This window comes from Etheostoma cragini, chromosome 12 (genome assembly GCF_013103735.1).
Source record: "Etheostoma cragini isolate CJK2018 chromosome 12, CSU_Ecrag_1.0, whole genome shotgun sequence".
In the NCBI taxonomy this organism is placed as follows: domain Eukaryota; kingdom Metazoa; phylum Chordata; class Actinopteri; order Perciformes; family Percidae; genus Etheostoma; species Etheostoma cragini.
In genome coordinates, this window is record NC_048418.1 from 5,532,380 (window position 1) to 5,549,157 (window position 16,778).

At 40.5% G+C, this 16,778-nt stretch overlaps 2 protein-coding genes across 15 annotated transcripts in view; one reads left to right on the plus strand and one right to left on the minus strand.

Moving 5' to 3' along the window:
- Positions 1 to 2,093, minus strand: part of ctnnd2b (catenin (cadherin-associated protein), delta 2b) — a 140,072-nt gene extending 137,979 nt beyond the window's left edge. For 12 of the 13 annotated variants that reach the window (XM_034887620.1, XM_034887615.1, XM_034887621.1 and 9 more), the window contains exon 1: positions 1,823 to 2,093. The gene's annotated coding sequence lies outside the window, so the exon portion shown is untranslated. The remainder of the gene's footprint in view (positions 1 to 1,822) is intronic. The other variant, XM_034887609.1, reaches the window with a different exon arrangement.
- A 9,742-nt stretch (positions 2,094 to 11,835) lies between these two features.
- On the plus strand, positions 11,836 to 15,661 carry pkia (cAMP-dependent protein kinase inhibitor alpha). 2 transcript variants are annotated; one of them, XM_034888686.1, is made up of 3 exons: positions 11,836 to 12,154; positions 12,903 to 13,108; positions 14,334 to 15,661. In XM_034888686.1, exons 2-3 carry the CDS (start codon positions 12,946 to 12,948, stop codon positions 14,402 to 14,404), a joined length of 234 nt encoding a protein of 77 aa, XP_034744577.1. In that variant the 5' UTR covers positions 11,836 to 12,154; positions 12,903 to 12,945; the 3' UTR covers positions 14,405 to 15,661. The 2 variants fall into 2 exon arrangements, with proteins under 2 accessions (XP_034744577.1, XP_034744576.1); XM_034888685.1 differs by having other exon boundaries at positions 11,845 to 12,154; positions 12,918 to 13,108.
- The last annotated feature ends 1,117 nt before the right edge of the window (positions 15,662 to 16,778 follow it).

Genomic DNA, 16,778 nt, shown 5'->3' on the forward strand with positions numbered 1-16,778 from the left:
GGGGGGGGGGGGGGGGGGCCTTGACCAACTGCCACTTTGCTCGTTTGAAAGCCATGTTGTCTCTCTCTCTCATAGGTGGGCCAAAGTCTCTGGGCGGGCAAATCAGAGAAAGGGGAGATCATCTTGCCCCTTGTGACCTCATAAGGAGCATGATTCTAGCTTGACCCATCTGAGCTTTCAATTTCTCAAAGGCAGAGCAGGATACCCAGGGCTCGGTTTACACCTATCACCATTTCTAGCCACTGGGGGACCATAGGCAGGCTGGGGGAACTCATATTAATGCTAAAAAACCTTATGAAGTAACATTTTCATGCCATGGGACCTTTAAGGAAAGAGAATATAACTTGTGTGGCCTGTCTGTCCCGTGATTCAACTCTGCTTAAAAAAATGAGAAAACTGGACACACCAAACTGAAAACATAACCTCCTTGTCAGAGGTAATAGTATGATAAATAAAGTGCTACAATTTGACAATGATTTGATTGGTTCTAGTGTTAAATAGGAGCTGTGGGATACACCATTGGCCTAGTTGGCGGTTGCATATTTCACCCACAGGATATATGGATTAAAAGGCAGAGGAACCAGAATCCGTTTTCTACCAGCCGCCTCAATAAATATGAAAACATCACACTAGTAAGCTCATTTGTAGGCTGCCATATCCATTAATCTTGGTCATGTTTTTTCCCCTCTCAAACCTAATATAAAAACATCTGCTACAATAACTGTACATGCACAATGGTCAATATAAATTCAGGCAGCCTGTTGATAATTAATTTAATTAGACATTTCACTCTGCACAAGACACAATCTGCTTGGCCGGCTTAATCAGAAGCATCTCTCTGGCTTCTCCCAACCCCCCCAATGTCCATCACATTAAACTTCTCATTACGACTGGGTCGCTCCACCATTTTGGGAGTGATCTGTGATCCACAACACAATATCCCTTAAGAGATCGCACCGGGTTTAACTAAGTGAGGCATCATAAACTGCCATGCAGAGGCTATACAGTACCTACCAAGAGGGCTAATTTAGTAGGCACAAGCAGAACCCATTTTTTGCCGGGTCACAGAGCAGAAATCCACACACAATTACCATAAGCAAACATGATGATGCTCTCTGTTGAAACACAGTAGTCTTGGCAAAGTGATGATGAATGACTTTAATGACTCTACAGTGGGGAGGATAAACAGCTTGGAGCTGATGATCAGAAACACACTGTGATGGGGGGGGGGGGGGGGGGGGGGGGGGGGCGATTCAAGCAGGCAAGCAGCAAGGTGCTCTTCATCCAGTTCACATGCCTGGTGATGGCTGAGAAGGAAACACATTCTGATCGTCCCAGCATCGCACCGCAAAGGCAACACAAAGACGGGGAAACCGGTCACGATGTGGCCACCTGCGACAGTCGTACGAACATAGCTCACACTAGGTCAATCTGACTGAAAGTAATAAGGGTTTCACGTCCGCAAACCACCCTTCCTCCGACCCACACACACCCTCGGATGGACGGATGGATGGATGGCGAGTCTAGCTGAAATGGGGGGGGTTGTTTCCATTTTCAGTCCAGGAGCAATGCTAGCGCAGCACAGCCATTTAGCGCATCATAATAAAAACACAACCCGTACCACGCCTCGGAATAAACTGACACAAAATAGCTAAAACATCTGGCGCACACTTCGAACAGAATTACAGCGGCCAGCCATGTTCCCAGCAGGCTGTCACATTCTAGCTTTTTTTTTCTTCATTTTTTTCATTCAGCATTTGCACAGATAGGAGGTGTGAGACGAGCGGAATGAGGAAACTGGAATGACATTGCGCCTGCTTACTGTAAAATAAATTCCCTCGGGGGATGGAGAGCCTCCTTTTCCCGTCTTCACTCCCCTCCTTTCCGACGTGCAAAATTCCCGTAATTCAGACCATGCAAAACAGGTAGTAGGTCATTCCACCCTCCGAAATATTTGGTCCAATGCGATGTGTGTGAGAGGAGAAGGCAGAGCCAGCATCCGAAAGGAGAGATCCAGCTGTGGGGAGGAAATGAGGAAGGGAGGAGCGGCCAGGCCGGAGCGCTGCGCACAGGAGAGGCGGCAGGAAAAGCGGCAGAGGTTCTCTCTCTCTCTCTCTCTCTCTTTCTCTCTCTCTCTCTCTCTCTCTCAGCCTCTCTCCCTCTCAGCTCACAATACAACATCCCCCCCCCCACCATCCCTGCCAGACAGACTGACAGACGATGTGGGTACCAGTTTTAGCAGCGACATCCACCGGGGATGAGAGAAACTACACTATGGGGAGTTATCAGTGCCACATGGAGGCAGCAACTGGAATGCAGCTGCAGGTATGTCGGGACATCATTAACTTTAATACATTCCAACTAAAATCCCAATTAGTTAGCCTTCCTATTCTTTTCTGACAGAAATTATGTAAAAGTAAGAACACTAGGAACCAAAACTAACCGATCGAGCCAGCGGGAGAGCCTACAACTCTCTCTTCTTCAAGGTACATTAGTTTTTTTCAAAGGAGTCTGGTGGCTTCAAAGAGAGCATAGCTGTATACAATGGTGTCAGTTCCCTGTGGGAAAGGGAAAAGGTCTGTTGGCAAGGTAAAATATTGTAAATATAGAATACACTCATACTGATTCATATTTTAGGTGGGCTTTTTTTTCGGGCTGCTAAAACAGCTGGTTCCCCAGTCTACAGGAGTACATTTCTTTGCTTCCGTGTCGGTATTCCTGACTGCTTCTCCAAACTCCAAAATCTTTTTAACATATTTCAACCCCATTCTGTGTCTCAGCAACTCTGAAATTAAACCTCCCATCTTTGTAATAGAGGCTACAATAGAATATACAACATATGCACATACATGCCAAATCAGAACAAGGCCTTTGCTAGAGGGAGTTAAAACACAAATGAGGACTTGAAAAGTGTGTAACCCAGTTGAACTGAGCTCCGTATATCCTCTGATTCTCATCTATCTCTGGCTTTATCCATTTTTGTCTCCCTGTCTGACTCGTTCTGCCTCTCTCTTTCTTTCTCCCTCTTTGTCTAACATGTCTTTGTTCAGTCAACTGTAAGCTTCTTCCAAATGCCACAGTCAGTGGCATCAATGGCAAAACAAATCTTGCACACATTGTTCTCGCATGCAATATTTGCCTCACTGCGCAAGAATTGACTTTGGATACTCAAATTATCTAGACACATTGCAGCCAAAATGTCATTCTTTGATGGTGGAATAATCAGCAATTTGTTGATACAAAACCTTGACATATGACTATATAATATAAGCATCTGCATGTCCTTAAGGTGTAACAATGCATATTTTTAAGACCCTATATTTGTGCAATCACTACTAAATATGCGGTGCCCTGTAAATCGGAAAGTTACATTTACTTACTATGCATTTGCTGTATCGCCAGTATGCTCTCCTCGTACTGTATCTTGCAATATACTCTATTTGAGCTATTCTTATCTGTAGCCTATCCTCTGCTGCTCTAATGACCGGACATCTCCACAGGGATCATTAAAGTTTCATCTGACCTAATCTAAAAATTGTAGTCCCCTTAAGCGAGGCACTTGTCTGCTCTAGTGAAGCTGCTCAGTGTCCATAGGAAACGTGGCTTCACTGAGAAGCTGCTCGCAGGTGTCATCATGTGTGAAGCACAATGCTGCAGGGGGAGTAACACATGCTCATTTGCTTAACACAAACGAAATGTCAACCCGTAGGTATTGGATTGAAAGCAGAGAGTGAGACAGTGTGGTGATGATTGAGTTGGTATCTGCACAGTGCTATGTGTCTGGCTTTTGGAACTGCCAACGAAAACAAACACATCACCCACCAACCACACTGGTGCACCGTGATGTCATGCATGCGAGAGGCAGGAAGAAAGCAAGGCTGTGAAGTCAAGACCTACAGCCTTTCAGTCCGTGTGGATTAGCGTTTCATGTTCATCACATACACTTTGCCCTTCATTTGTCCATACATCATCTATTCATTAAAATGAGTGTATTATTATTTTCAGTACCTCAGGCACACAAAATGGTCCAGCTTTGAGTCTGGACAATGGAGCTCTGGATCCACTGTCATAAATCTGGGGGTGATTGCATTATGCCATTTGACAAACAGATCAGCAATGTTGTTTGAACAAGCTTTTTCCAGCTTGGTCTCCTGGCTAAAGTTAAGCTTTTCCTGAGCAGGCACGACCTAGAAAAGACCATTCAAGCCTTTATCAGTATAAGGTTGGACTATTGTAAAGCTCTCTGTGTTGGTCTGAATCAGACGTCCGTCTCACGCCTTCAACTTGTGCAAAATGCTGCTGCTCTCTTTTTAACAAATACTTCTAGATGTGCGCATATCACTCCTGTTCTCTACACCCTACACTGGCTCCCTGTGCGTTTTAGAATAGATTGTAAGTTCTTGTTTTCAAGACCTTAAATGGCCAGGCCCCGGAATATCTGTCCCAAATTTTTACTTTGCCTAAGCACAACCGGTCATTGTGGTCTTCGAATCAGTTGGTTTTATTTGATTTTATTCCTAAGGTACAGGCATAAACGGTGGGGTGATAAGGCTTTTGCAGTTGCTGCCACGAAACTCTGGACCAAGTCACCCCCTGATATTTGGCTGATAAAAGATGTGGCTCTTCTTAGGTCTAAACTAAAAACCTATTTGTTTAGACTGGCTTTTTTTTTTGATAAGACTATTTTTCTGGGCTTTTCCCTTTATTGTAGGGACAGTGGATAGACATGAAAGAGAAAGAGAACTGGGGGACAACACACAGAAAATGGCCGCAGGTCAGACTCAGACCCACGCCGCTGCAGGTCTGGGCAAATGCTCTTACTGACAATTTCACTTTCCTGTTTCTTTGTAACCTGCTCTGATGTTACTGTGTTCTATGCCTCATTTTTTTTTTCTTGTATGATGTGTTGTTTTGTACTTGGTTCCTGGTGTAAAGCATATTGGATACCTGCTGGTTGCTGTAAAGTGGTATATAAATATATTTTGAATGATTGATTGATTCGTCAATTTATAGAGTGTTACCAAAGGAGGTGAGAACCAAGGTATTAAAGCTGTTCAAAAGTGTTCTTTAAAGACCCAATTTTTTAACATACATACACATACATACAGTACATATTCACACACATACAGTATACATATAAATACATATATACATGTATACATATATACGTGTATACATATACACATACTGTATGTATCTACATATATACACATACATACATACATACACATACAGCACATACATACAGCACAGGCCAAAAGTTTGGACACACCTTTTCATTCAATGCATTGCCTTTATTTTCATGACTATTTACATTGTAGATTCTCACTGAAGGCATCAAAACTACTACTAATTATGTACTTAACAAAAAAGTGTGAAATAACTGATAACATGTCACATATTCTAGTTTCTTCAAAGTAGCCACCCTTTACTCTGATTACTGCTTTGCACACTCTTGGCATTCTCTTGATGAGCTTGAAGAGTTGGTCACCTGAAATGGTTTCCCAACAGTCTTAAAGGAGTTCCCAGAGATGCTTAGCACTTGTTGGCCCTTTTGCCTTCACTCTGCGTTCCAGCTCACCCCAAACCATCTTGATTGAGTTCAGGTCCGGTGACTGTGGTGGCGCAGCATGATATCACTCTCCTTCTTGGCCTTAAACAGCCTGGAGGTGTGTTTGGGGTCATTGTTCTGTTGAAAAATAAATGACGTTCCAACTAAACGCAAATTTGATGAGATGGCATGTTGCTGCAGGATGCTGTGGTAACCATGCTGGTTCAGTATGCCTTCAATTTTGAGTAAATCCCCAACAGCGTCACCAGCAAACCACCCCCACACCTCCTCCTCCATGCTTCATGCTGGGAACCAGGCATGTAGAATTCATCCGGTCACCTATTCTCCGTCGCACAAAGACACGGCGGTTGGAACCAAAGATCTTAAAATCAGACCAAAGCACAGATTTCCACTGGTCTAATGTCCATTCCTTGTGTTTCTTGGACCAAACGAATCTCTTCTGCTTGTTGCCTCTCCTTAGCAGTGTTTTTGTAGGTGTTATGTGACCATGAAGGCCTGATCAACTTGACTTCTGCACAAAATAACTGACGGTCCCAACCCCATTAATAAGGCAAGAAATTCCACAAATTAACCCTGACAAGGCACATTTGGGAAGTGAAAACCATTTCAGGTGACTACCTCATGAAGCTCATTGAGAGAACAGCAAGGCTTTGCAGCACAATCAAAAAAAGCACAAGGTGGCTACTTTGAAGAAACTAGAATCTAAGACATGTTTTCAGTTATTTCACACTTTTGTTTAGTACATAATTCCACATGTGTTCATTCATTGTTTTGATGCATTCAGTGATAATCTACAATGTAAATAGTTATGAAAATAAAGAAAACGTATTCATTCAGAAGGTGTGTCCAAACCTTTGGCTTGTACTGGTATATATTCCCATGCATGATTGGAAAGGTTGGTTTATAACAACCCATTTACATATTTTAACGTCTGATCCTTGGATATATGGGTAATGACATCTGAAATCACAGACCTTGGTATTTGCCTGGTATTGAGCATGCTCGTTATCTAAATTTCTGAATCTCAACATGCAAATTAAGCGGAGGTGACTTTCAGGTCAAGTGAAGAGATTCTGCTGTGTGGGCTTTCCTTATTTTTCCTGTTTTTAGCCATTGCCAGCAGCAGAGGTATTTCAACAAAATTGCATTGATTGAAAATAATATTTTGAACAGAGGATGACTCCCTTTGCTGATCCCTGACTTTCTGGTACCCCCACTAGGTTGGCATGTAGGTTTTTGAGTGAACTGCTGAATGGGCTGCAGTCATTCATGTCTTCCTCCGGATTAACAGAAATAATTATGATCTTCTGATTTTCTTGAATTTCCCATCAGTCTGAGCTGTACTTTTAGTTTTAGTTCACAAATGTTACCATGCTAACACGCTAAACTAAGATGGTGAACATACCTGCTTAGCTTCAGCATGGAGATTATTTTTTTATTTGGTCAGTGTCAACACTTACAGCACATTGTGCATCGCCACAAGCCTGTAACCATAGAGACTTCACCGAAGAGAAGGAAGAGCACTGCAGCGCTTGGAGCACAGAAGAAAGTAGAAGCGTTTGTGATGCTGTTTTTTTTTTTTAAGTTATTTTTTAAGTTGTTTAAAAAATGAACAAGGTAAATCGAGATTGCGATTTTAAACGATTAATCATACAGGCCTGCTCTGGAGTGACCATTGTTGTTCACTCGCTCCGTCAGCCCTCCAACGGTCCATCTCACCAAGTTCACTCCAGTTTTTAGCTGATCTGTTATTTAATGCGTTGCTGCGTTATCTCCTTGATAATGATGTGATTTTGAAGACTCTGTTCCACCTGTTAAATGTAAAGTTAAGTACATTAATCTACATATTTAACCCATTCCAACTTTATTATCCAAATGTCCCAGTAAACTAATGCCCTATAATGAGTAGTGCTTTTGGCCTTAATTAAAATTTACAAAGTGAGATTAATGCAGAGATTAGTTCTAATCTCCAGAGCAGTTCCTCCTCTGATAAATTCTTGTGTAGACTCAGGGCTGCTCAGGTTACAGCTAACCACATCTCCTACTGTGAATAAAACATAACAGTGCCTTCGCTGAGGTCTTATTCATGTCCTTTTCTGTACAGGCAGCTTAAAAAGAATTCTCCATCTGAAGGTTAACCATAAAAAAAAATCAAAGTGACAGGAAGCAGCTCTGGGCAGAGAGAATCTTTGTCAGTTAGAGTGAAAAATAAAGTTTACTGACGATACTGTCGGAAGACACTGCAAGTTGTACAGATCCACTCCGAACTGCCACAGACCATACAGTCATAACCGAGTGTAGCCTACACAACAGGGAGCACAGGAACTAGAGAAGCTTATACTAGGAAACATGTTGTGTCTCTTGCTTTCTTGAGCACCAGGCATTTCATCCATTGTTTGGGCATCAGCAGTCCAAACAGGTCAGATTTTCTTCAGTTCACAGAGCGTGTAATCCCTCCTGTTAAAATCAGAGTTCAAAAGTTTTCAGATCCTTTACTTAAGTACTAATACAACCATGTAAATACTCCATTTCAAGCAAAAATCCTGTATTCAAAATCCCACTTACGTAAAAGTATTAATAGAAACGCACTTATCAAAACCACCATCACAAGTAAAATTGTCCCTGTGACAATAAATCATTACATATGACATTACAGGATTGTTACACATCAATGTGTAAGAAAAACTCTGAATTTCATTACTAGCGTACGTCTGGAGATTACTTATGAAACTGGCAGCATTGTCTCTCTGGAAGAGACACCATGCCTGCGGTCAAAAAGTTAATTTTAAAGTAGTCTCACATAACCAGACCTTCCTCCAGAGAGCCACGGAGGAGGGTCTGGCTAGTCCACACAGCCATTCTGGGATGCAAGAAAAACTTTCTCTTGGCATTTCGTTAAACCAATTACAGTCGTCTTGGGCGGTGCTAAGCGCTAAATGGAGCACCATTGCAGCTCCAAAATATTATCAGGAAGAACTTTGTTTTGGTGGAACATTTGTAGGTTCAAAGTTGTTTTAGTCGTGCAACAGAACACTCAGATTAGACAGTCTAACTAGCTATATGGAATTATCCTCCAGAGATCTGAGGAACAGTTAGTCACAGTCCTCAGAAATCCACCGGCGTATTACCTTCCAATACGTAGAAAACGGAAGGTAATGGATATCCTGCCGCACCGGAGCAAACCCGGAAGTAGAATGTCGTAGATGTAGACTAACAGAAAAGCTATGCTAAAAGTAAAGCAACTAGAGCTACCCCTAATGCTATGGTCATCTGAATAAGCAAGGAAGCAAGACCAATATGATGTCAACATAAAGCAGGAAGAGTTGATCAGGAAGAATGATGAGAATACAAGACTAGTAAGGAGGGAGATCCAATGTAGATAGATGTTATCAATCACACAAATGTACGTCACGGCACATCACTCTGGTGGAACTTCTAACAACTCATACAACTAAAATATGACACGTGCTGCTTTTTGTAAGGGGTCACAAGCCAAAGAGCTTGGGAACAACTGATTGAATTTTATATTGTCTCATGTAGTCATGTATTTTCATATTGTATTCATTTTGAGTTTGCCATCATTTTACCATTTCTTTGTGTAACATTTCAGCACATACTATCCCAGGTTTGCTTGTGAACTGTTGACTTTTTCCATTGACCACTCTACCACAGTTTAGTTTCAGTTAGATTTAGGAAGTTGAATTTGTTTCTTCAGACTCACCTTTTCTAACTTTGTGTGGTCCACCATTAAGGAATGTTTGGGGTTGAGCCGCCAAGCATTTCCTGTGTGTTCATGGTGTTGATGATGTCATCACTGACATCTTTGGGCCGAACCAACAGATGGGGGTACCTTGTGTGTAAAGATATTTTGCATTTTTGTTTGATGCATTCAAGGGGTCATTTGGGGAGCTACTTACCTCAAATGGATGTTTATTGTGTAGAGGAGCACAAAGTGTACATAGCTCTGTTGAGATTTTGGAATGTATTAAATGTTTTTTAGGATCAGCTCTGGATGATGGGTCCAAGGTTGATTGAGAACCCTATAAAGGCAGTGCCATTCCCTGCTTAGGAGAGGAAAGCAGCTGTACTGCCATGGACCATGCAGAAGAAAGAACTGATTAATTGGACAGAGTAAAGACAAGAAGCCAAGCTGCCGAAAAATGCATTTTTTTTTTAATTTCGTATGAGTAGATTTTGATGTTTTTAATATATAGTTTTCTTTGGATAGTGTTTAGATTGTATTTTTTATTTCAAGTCTCATTTATAGGTGTATCTGACACATTTGAAATTATTACAAACTCTGGAATTCAAGATGTCTGCCTTCCTATCTTTCCTGAAACTATAACTATGCTACACAACGCAGCCCTTTATCAACCTGATATATTTATTCTCTTAACTGCAATGTACAGCAGGCCAACATTTCTTTTGTTATGACTAACATCTGCTTAATGTTTTGATTATGCAAGTTTTATGGAGCAGTATTTATGATTGAGTGGAGCAGGGTGTGGTGAAGACAACAGTCACAGAAAGACAAGGTGCAATTGAAAAAATATGTATAATAAAGCAAAGGGAAATAATAGAGAGGTAAAGCGCAGCAGTACAGACAGCCAGTGAATGAGCGAGCTGTATCTCCTGTCACCAGTGCACAGTGTCTGAGGGTGGGGAGAGCGAGCTGATCTCAACTCGCATTCCTTTTTAACATCCCCAATGTGTCCTGCTGAATCCCCGCACCACAAGTACAAAGAAGAGAAGATGTTTCCACGGCAACACAGTCAAAGATGCTCATACGGATCACTGTTTGAGCTGGAGTCATGTGTGTAAAGGTCAACACGTCTATTTTATTTTTTGTACATTGCACCTGTTGTCTTATCTTAAATACATCAGGAGGGAACTTGAATCATCCATATTTTTATCTTTGCGATACAGATGGAGCTATTATAAAAAGTGATGTGTTGAAGAAGGGCATTGGATGTTGGATTCCAAAAGGGTAATAACATGATCCTGTAATGTGTCACTGGGTGCAGCACGGTTGAATGAGCTGGTTAAAGAAAAGCTGCTTTACAAAATGAATGGGTGCTGGTGTTAACCCGGCCATCTCCATAGGAGCGGTTTTGTAGTTGGAACTATTACATTGATTACAATATAGGGAGATTTCAATATAAGATCAATTATCTTTACCTAAAATAATTCAGAAATGGTCCTTTAGTACAGCATCAATTGCTTTTATAACTATATAGCCACAAGATTTACATTTGGAGTTATTTCACTCATTCTTCAGATTTGTGGTGGTGGGTAAAGATAACAAGTAGCTGTTTATTCATGCTAACAGCAGTGCCATCCTGTGGTAGGAAACGATATTACAAACAGTTATCTCCTGGCATTATCTTGTTTTTGATCTAATTTGACATCATCATGGAGTAAATATCCTCTACCAACACTAACACTAATTTCGCATGCAAGCTGTATTTCAGATATTTTGCCCTCCACTGCATCACATGGGTTGTATATACAGTATCTCTGAGAGAATAAAAACATCCATGTCATTTCATAAAAGTGTAAACACTGGCTGCTATTACTGTAGTTACCTTAGCTTTTGGTTGCCTTCAAGTGCTGTGGGAAACATAGGCGTTAAGAGTTCAGAGCAAATGAAATACGTGGTTTGCATTGACACACTGTTCCACATTAATCCACCTTATTTTATTGTTATAGGATTCATTTTTATAATTGTTAGTCTATTTTTCCTTTTAAATCTGCGAATTAACTAACCTGTATTTCTATATTTCATTTTAGTTCCCACTGTAAAGCGTATTATGCTGCATGCTCTGAAATATGCTAGGCCACGAATAAACTCTGATTAACTAATTAATGCAGACTTTTGTTTTTTATTATTTTATCTCACCGCTTAAAAAATGTACTCCATTGTAAGTACTAGAAAGAATTGTGGGGATATGTATCTCACTTCTTGTTTTTTTTATGTATGCCTCTCTATGATGTATGATGTAAGTCTCTCTACTGTGTATTTTATACAGTTTATACTATATAGTTTATGCTGTACTAGTATAGTAGTGTAAGTAGCCCATCTGCAAGTGCCTGTACTTTCATTGTGTGTGTCGAATAGCCAACGACATCATCGATTTTTAGATACAATAATATTTGAATCACGTAGTTAGGATTTACGAGGTGATCACGAGTGCAGCACAAACCCTGGTGCTGCTCAGAGCTCTCTCCTCTCATCCTTTTGTGTCTCTTGTCCAATCAGCGCTCCGATGCGGTATGCTGGCTGTTGATTGGTCACGTAGGAGGAAGATGCGACTGCAATGGAGAATAGACTGGGGACTTTTCAAAGCGTCCTACTGATGTGATTAATATCGTTGAATGATTTCCATGCATTGACTTGTCGCGATATGTAGTTCAAGGCCTTTGGGTTATTAAGCCTACTAGAAGCAGGGCGGGTTCCATATTTTTGGTTTGTTTTGTTGAATCGTTTGATTTGATGTCGGGCCCGTCGCGCTGCTTTGTAGCTTAAGTCACTCCATAGAAATGTAGCTTGTAGTTACAACACTGGTAGAGCTATCACTGAAGGTAAGAAAATGTTGAAATGGGACCTGTATATATGCAGTAAGTAATCTCATTTGACTTGTGTAACGCTAGTAGCCGGTTGTAGAGGCTAACGTTACCTGATTCTGGACTTGTGGGTCTTCCTATGCACGGGCTGGTTAGCATGAAAGCTAACTACGTCAGACTGTAAAGCTATATAAATTAATGTAAAGCACAACTGTTGAGATATAGGAAATGCTGGTTAAAAACGAAACATGTGGTCCTATAAGGGCTTTTGTGTGTTATGTCAGTCAGGTGTGATAGCAATATTTGAAGAATGACATGTATGATAAAACATGTGCATATGACATAGGAGCTTTCAAGCAACTTTGCCCAACTTGATTGGTAGCAAACATACACACTGTTTGGAGAATGATAAATAGCACATTCATTTGTTCACTCTGAGAGAAGCTGAACCTCCAGTAGTGCTGGTATATATATTAATATAAATATAAATATTGTGATATGAGAATAGATTGAAGGGCTGCATTAGAGTAAAGTGATGCAGTTGTCTAAGCTTAGCAGACTGTTCTAGCTGTTCTATTAATTTCCTTTACACACTTCGTCATTAAATCAACATTTTGATGATTATTTATCAAAAATCTCATTGTGTTAGTAAATATTTTATTAAACCACCAATTGTCAATTCTACAATATCGTCACAATATCAACATCAAGGTATTTATTTAAGGTATATTTGATTTTCTCCATGTTGCCCAGCCCTAACCTCAAGCTGCTCTTCTTGTAGGTGTTGCTGTGCGAACAATGCCCGAGCGATGTCTGATGTTGAGGCCACGTACGCAGACTTCATCGCCTCTGGCAGGACGGGACGCAGGAACGCCATGCACGACATCCTGCAGAGTCCCACCGACCCCGATGGACGAGGACTGCCCCTCACCCTGTCTCTGTCCCAGCTGCACATCAACGCCGGAGGCGGAGGTAAAACTACTGCTACCAGTACTATACTGAAGTGTAATGTATCTTATTTATTTGATCTGTCTTTTGTCAGGGATAAAACCTTTGCATTGCGTAAGAGTTTCTTTTAACGTGTTTGATTGTTGACCAATTGCTCCATACGGTTACATAATACGCCTTGCATGTTTAAAAAGTTCATAATCAAGATTTTTCTTTACTTTTCCTTTTACCTTTATTCTAATAAGTACATTCAATATCAGAAAGTTACTTTTGATACTTTGTACAGTAAATATCGGATACTTAAAGACTTTTAGTCAAGTAATATTCTAAAAGATGACTTTAACTCTGGTAAGATACTTGTACTTTTACTCAAGTATTGCTTTCAAGTACTCTATAACTTTGTACGACAGATCTCCTTTCACATCATTATTGATATTCATGCAAGCACTTGGTGCTGTTGTGCAATTTACTTTTTTTATGGGCGATTACGAAGCTGGCTGAGGTAAGACGTTCGATATGGAAAGGCAGTTATCCTCTGTGAGTTGTCTTTCGTACACCATTGTTGTTAAACTGCTTCCTGGATGGTAGGGAAGGGCATGAGTTAATCTAACAAAGATAAGTCTACAGCCATGCTAGCAGCTCGGTGAGTCTGTATGCACAGTGGTGCCTAAATACCAAAAACCAAAACATGTGCTGACATTAACAATATACTGAGGTTCAGCAGGTACTATTTACTAGGTTCATGTCATTACTAGGTTTGTGTCGTGTTATAATGTGACTGTGCAATACTGCAATAATACTTTTCCCTATTTAGTCTCTTTACCTATGTAGATTAGATTAGATTAGATAATACTTTATAATACTTTATTCATCCCACAGTGGGGAAATTCCCTTGTTACAGCAACAGCAGTTTTCTACAGTAAAAACAAAAGAGAATGTACACGTATTGTTTGTTAATCTTTGGTCGTTTTTGTACTTTTTTCCACATCCCTTGAACATTGTGAACTTCTCCATTGTGAGATTAATTAAGCATTTTAAATCTTGCATCTTGAATTTTCTTGAGTTTTGTGGGTGTTTTGCCATAAACAAAGAGTATCTGGCAAATTTGAAATCCCATTTGACTTTGTTATCCTTAGAGCCACGCCACCGGCTTGGCTAAAAAGTAAAGGATGATAGTGATTCTAGTCAGAAACATCCAAAAAATCCTGAAATAAACTGTCCTGTATATTGTCCTCCTTTTTTTCTTCAGACGGAGACGACACTGACAGCCAGATCTCGTCCTCCTCGGGCCACAGGGAGGTGGAGCAGAGGAACAGCTAACCTGTCACACACTCCTGCCAGCGGGCAGAGAGCTGCAAGATGGAATCCGGGAGTCATTGTGACGAAGCCTTTGGTACAAAGTGAGCTGGTAGCCGGAGGGTAGCACCACCACTGCTGAGGTGCCAATAAGCAGGGCACTGACCCCCCCACCCACCCCCCCACATCCACTTTAAAGGCGATGTGATCACCAAGCGCTCTCATGTCCCTGTTGCTCTGCTGTGCACTAGAATAACAGACTGTTGGCAAGGGTGAATTTTAGAGTTGGAGTAGGCAGAGAGACAAATCTGAAGCTCATGTACAGCTGATTTTACTTCCAGTCTTAGTTCTAAACACAAAGACTGAATGACCGGAATGAAAGGAGAAAGCTCCTATGTGAGTCTATGTGAATCTTTTAGTTGTGCAGGCAATTTGTAAGACCACTGAGACGTGCCGATGTAATGCAGTGGGACTAGCATGTTTGTAGTGATGCTGATAGAGATTATATTGCCAGGTAATGGCTTGTGCTTCCTTTAATTTGACAATACTGTAGAGGGAACTGGACTACTCAGCTGTAGTAAAACTGGAAACTGGAAAACCCAACAAACAAAAACACTGGGACTTGGTTACTTTATTTGTTGGTTGGTGTGTTTACTTATTCTGTTTTGTATGATGGACAACACCCAATCATATGTGAAATTGTACTGTAGAAAGCAGCACACTGGATGGTGGTATGTCAGTTTTCTGCTGACCAATAATACATATTAATACATTTACAGTGAGTTTAGATGACATATTTCAATTGCTCAGTGGTTAACAAAGATGATGGTGGTGTACTATCTTTCAAAATGTTGATAGTTTCTTATTTATTTTATTTTTTACTTTTCTACTCATGCCATTTTAATCACAACCGTAAAGGAGTATATTGAAATTTTGGGAAATATGCTAATTTGCTTTCTTGCCGAGAGTTAGATAAGAAGATTAATGCCAATGTTATGTACTAAATATAAAAAAATGTACGCTAAATATATAGCTTGAGTCAGAAGCAAGGTTAGCTTATCTTAAGATAAAATGGGAAACAACTAGCTTGGCTCTGTCTGAAGGAAACCGAATACACCTACCAACCCTTGTAAAGCTCATCAACTAACATGGAATGTCCTGTTTGTTTAAGTCGTACAAAAACTCATATTATGCCAAACTATTTCTTGGCTGGGATCAGTTGCTAGGCAACCAGTGCACACTCCAGGAAGTTAGTGGTCATTTCTATACATAAGTTTTTACTGTACGACAGACCGTAGGATGCAGTTCTTATCATAGACTCTGGAGGACCATCTTCATTAAATCAATGAAATTATTTTAATTACCAGAATTATCTGTCAAGTTCCTGATTTCCTTAGTAAGTAAACCCCCAGTGCCACCCTGCGTAGAACAAATCAGGTTTCTGCTACGTCCCAGGCAGTCACGGTCACGAGTGCAGCAAGGCTAGCTGTTATCCCGTTAGCAGTTTTTTAGGTTTAGCTAAGCTAAAGACAGCTGTAAAGGTGTGGTATCAAAGTTTCTGTTGATTCCTTCTGCCCTTTGAACTACGGTACTATTTCTTACTTCGTAATAGGTTTCTTGGTGTTTTTAAGGAGCAGTTAGTAGCCCACAAATTAGCCCACTGGTTTCCTGGCAAAGTTGCTTCTTACTGTTTTAGTAAACAGGTTTCAATTTGTTACTTACTGTGGATGAGCTAGCTCAGCTAGGTAGCACAGCTAAGATAAACAGCTGCTTACTCTAGCTGCATATTAAGCATACAGTACATACATGAGAGTGGTATTGATCTACTCATCTAACTCTCAGGCAGTAAATAACTGCATTTCCTAAAATGTCAAACTGTTCCCGAAATCTTGATATGCAATACTCAGTGGAGCTTCCAGTAAGTGTAACATGTTTGTGTGATATGTTTTTATCTCTGACATTGAGCCTAAACTACATTCCTGCTTTATTGTGTAATAATCGATTGATCTCATTATCATCGTCTGTACAGACCATCATGCATGCACTGTTAAAACTGTGTTGTTTTTTCTCCCCAGTATAATCTCACTGTAATACTGCAGCTTGACTGGCTCATTCATATTCATGTTGATGGTAAGAGGGAAAGTAAAAATATTTTTTAATTACTCATTCAATCAAGTTTACAAGTTGTGAACTGCCATGTGACTGCACAGTAGTGACTTCCACCCGCTTCATCAACACTGTATAAACCCAGCTGTTCATTATTCAGCATGTAGAAATATAGCAGGTGCATGATTCTGCAAAATGTGTAGGTACTTCTCTGATTGTCTATAACCACATTTTCTACTCTGTGTCACAACAAAATAAATAACGGTTGACAGTCAAATGGAAAATTTGTCTT

Bases quoted from the DNA above. Each gene is read 5' to 3' on its own strand.
- pkia (XM_034888686.1), top strand. From the start codon at position 12,946: ATGTCTGATGTTGAGGCCACGTACGCAGACTTCATCGCCTCTGGCAGG. The intron at 13,109-14,333 runs GTAAAACTACTG...TTTTTTCTTCAG, and splicing joins CATCAACGCCGGAGGCGGAG to ACGGAGACGACACTGACAGC.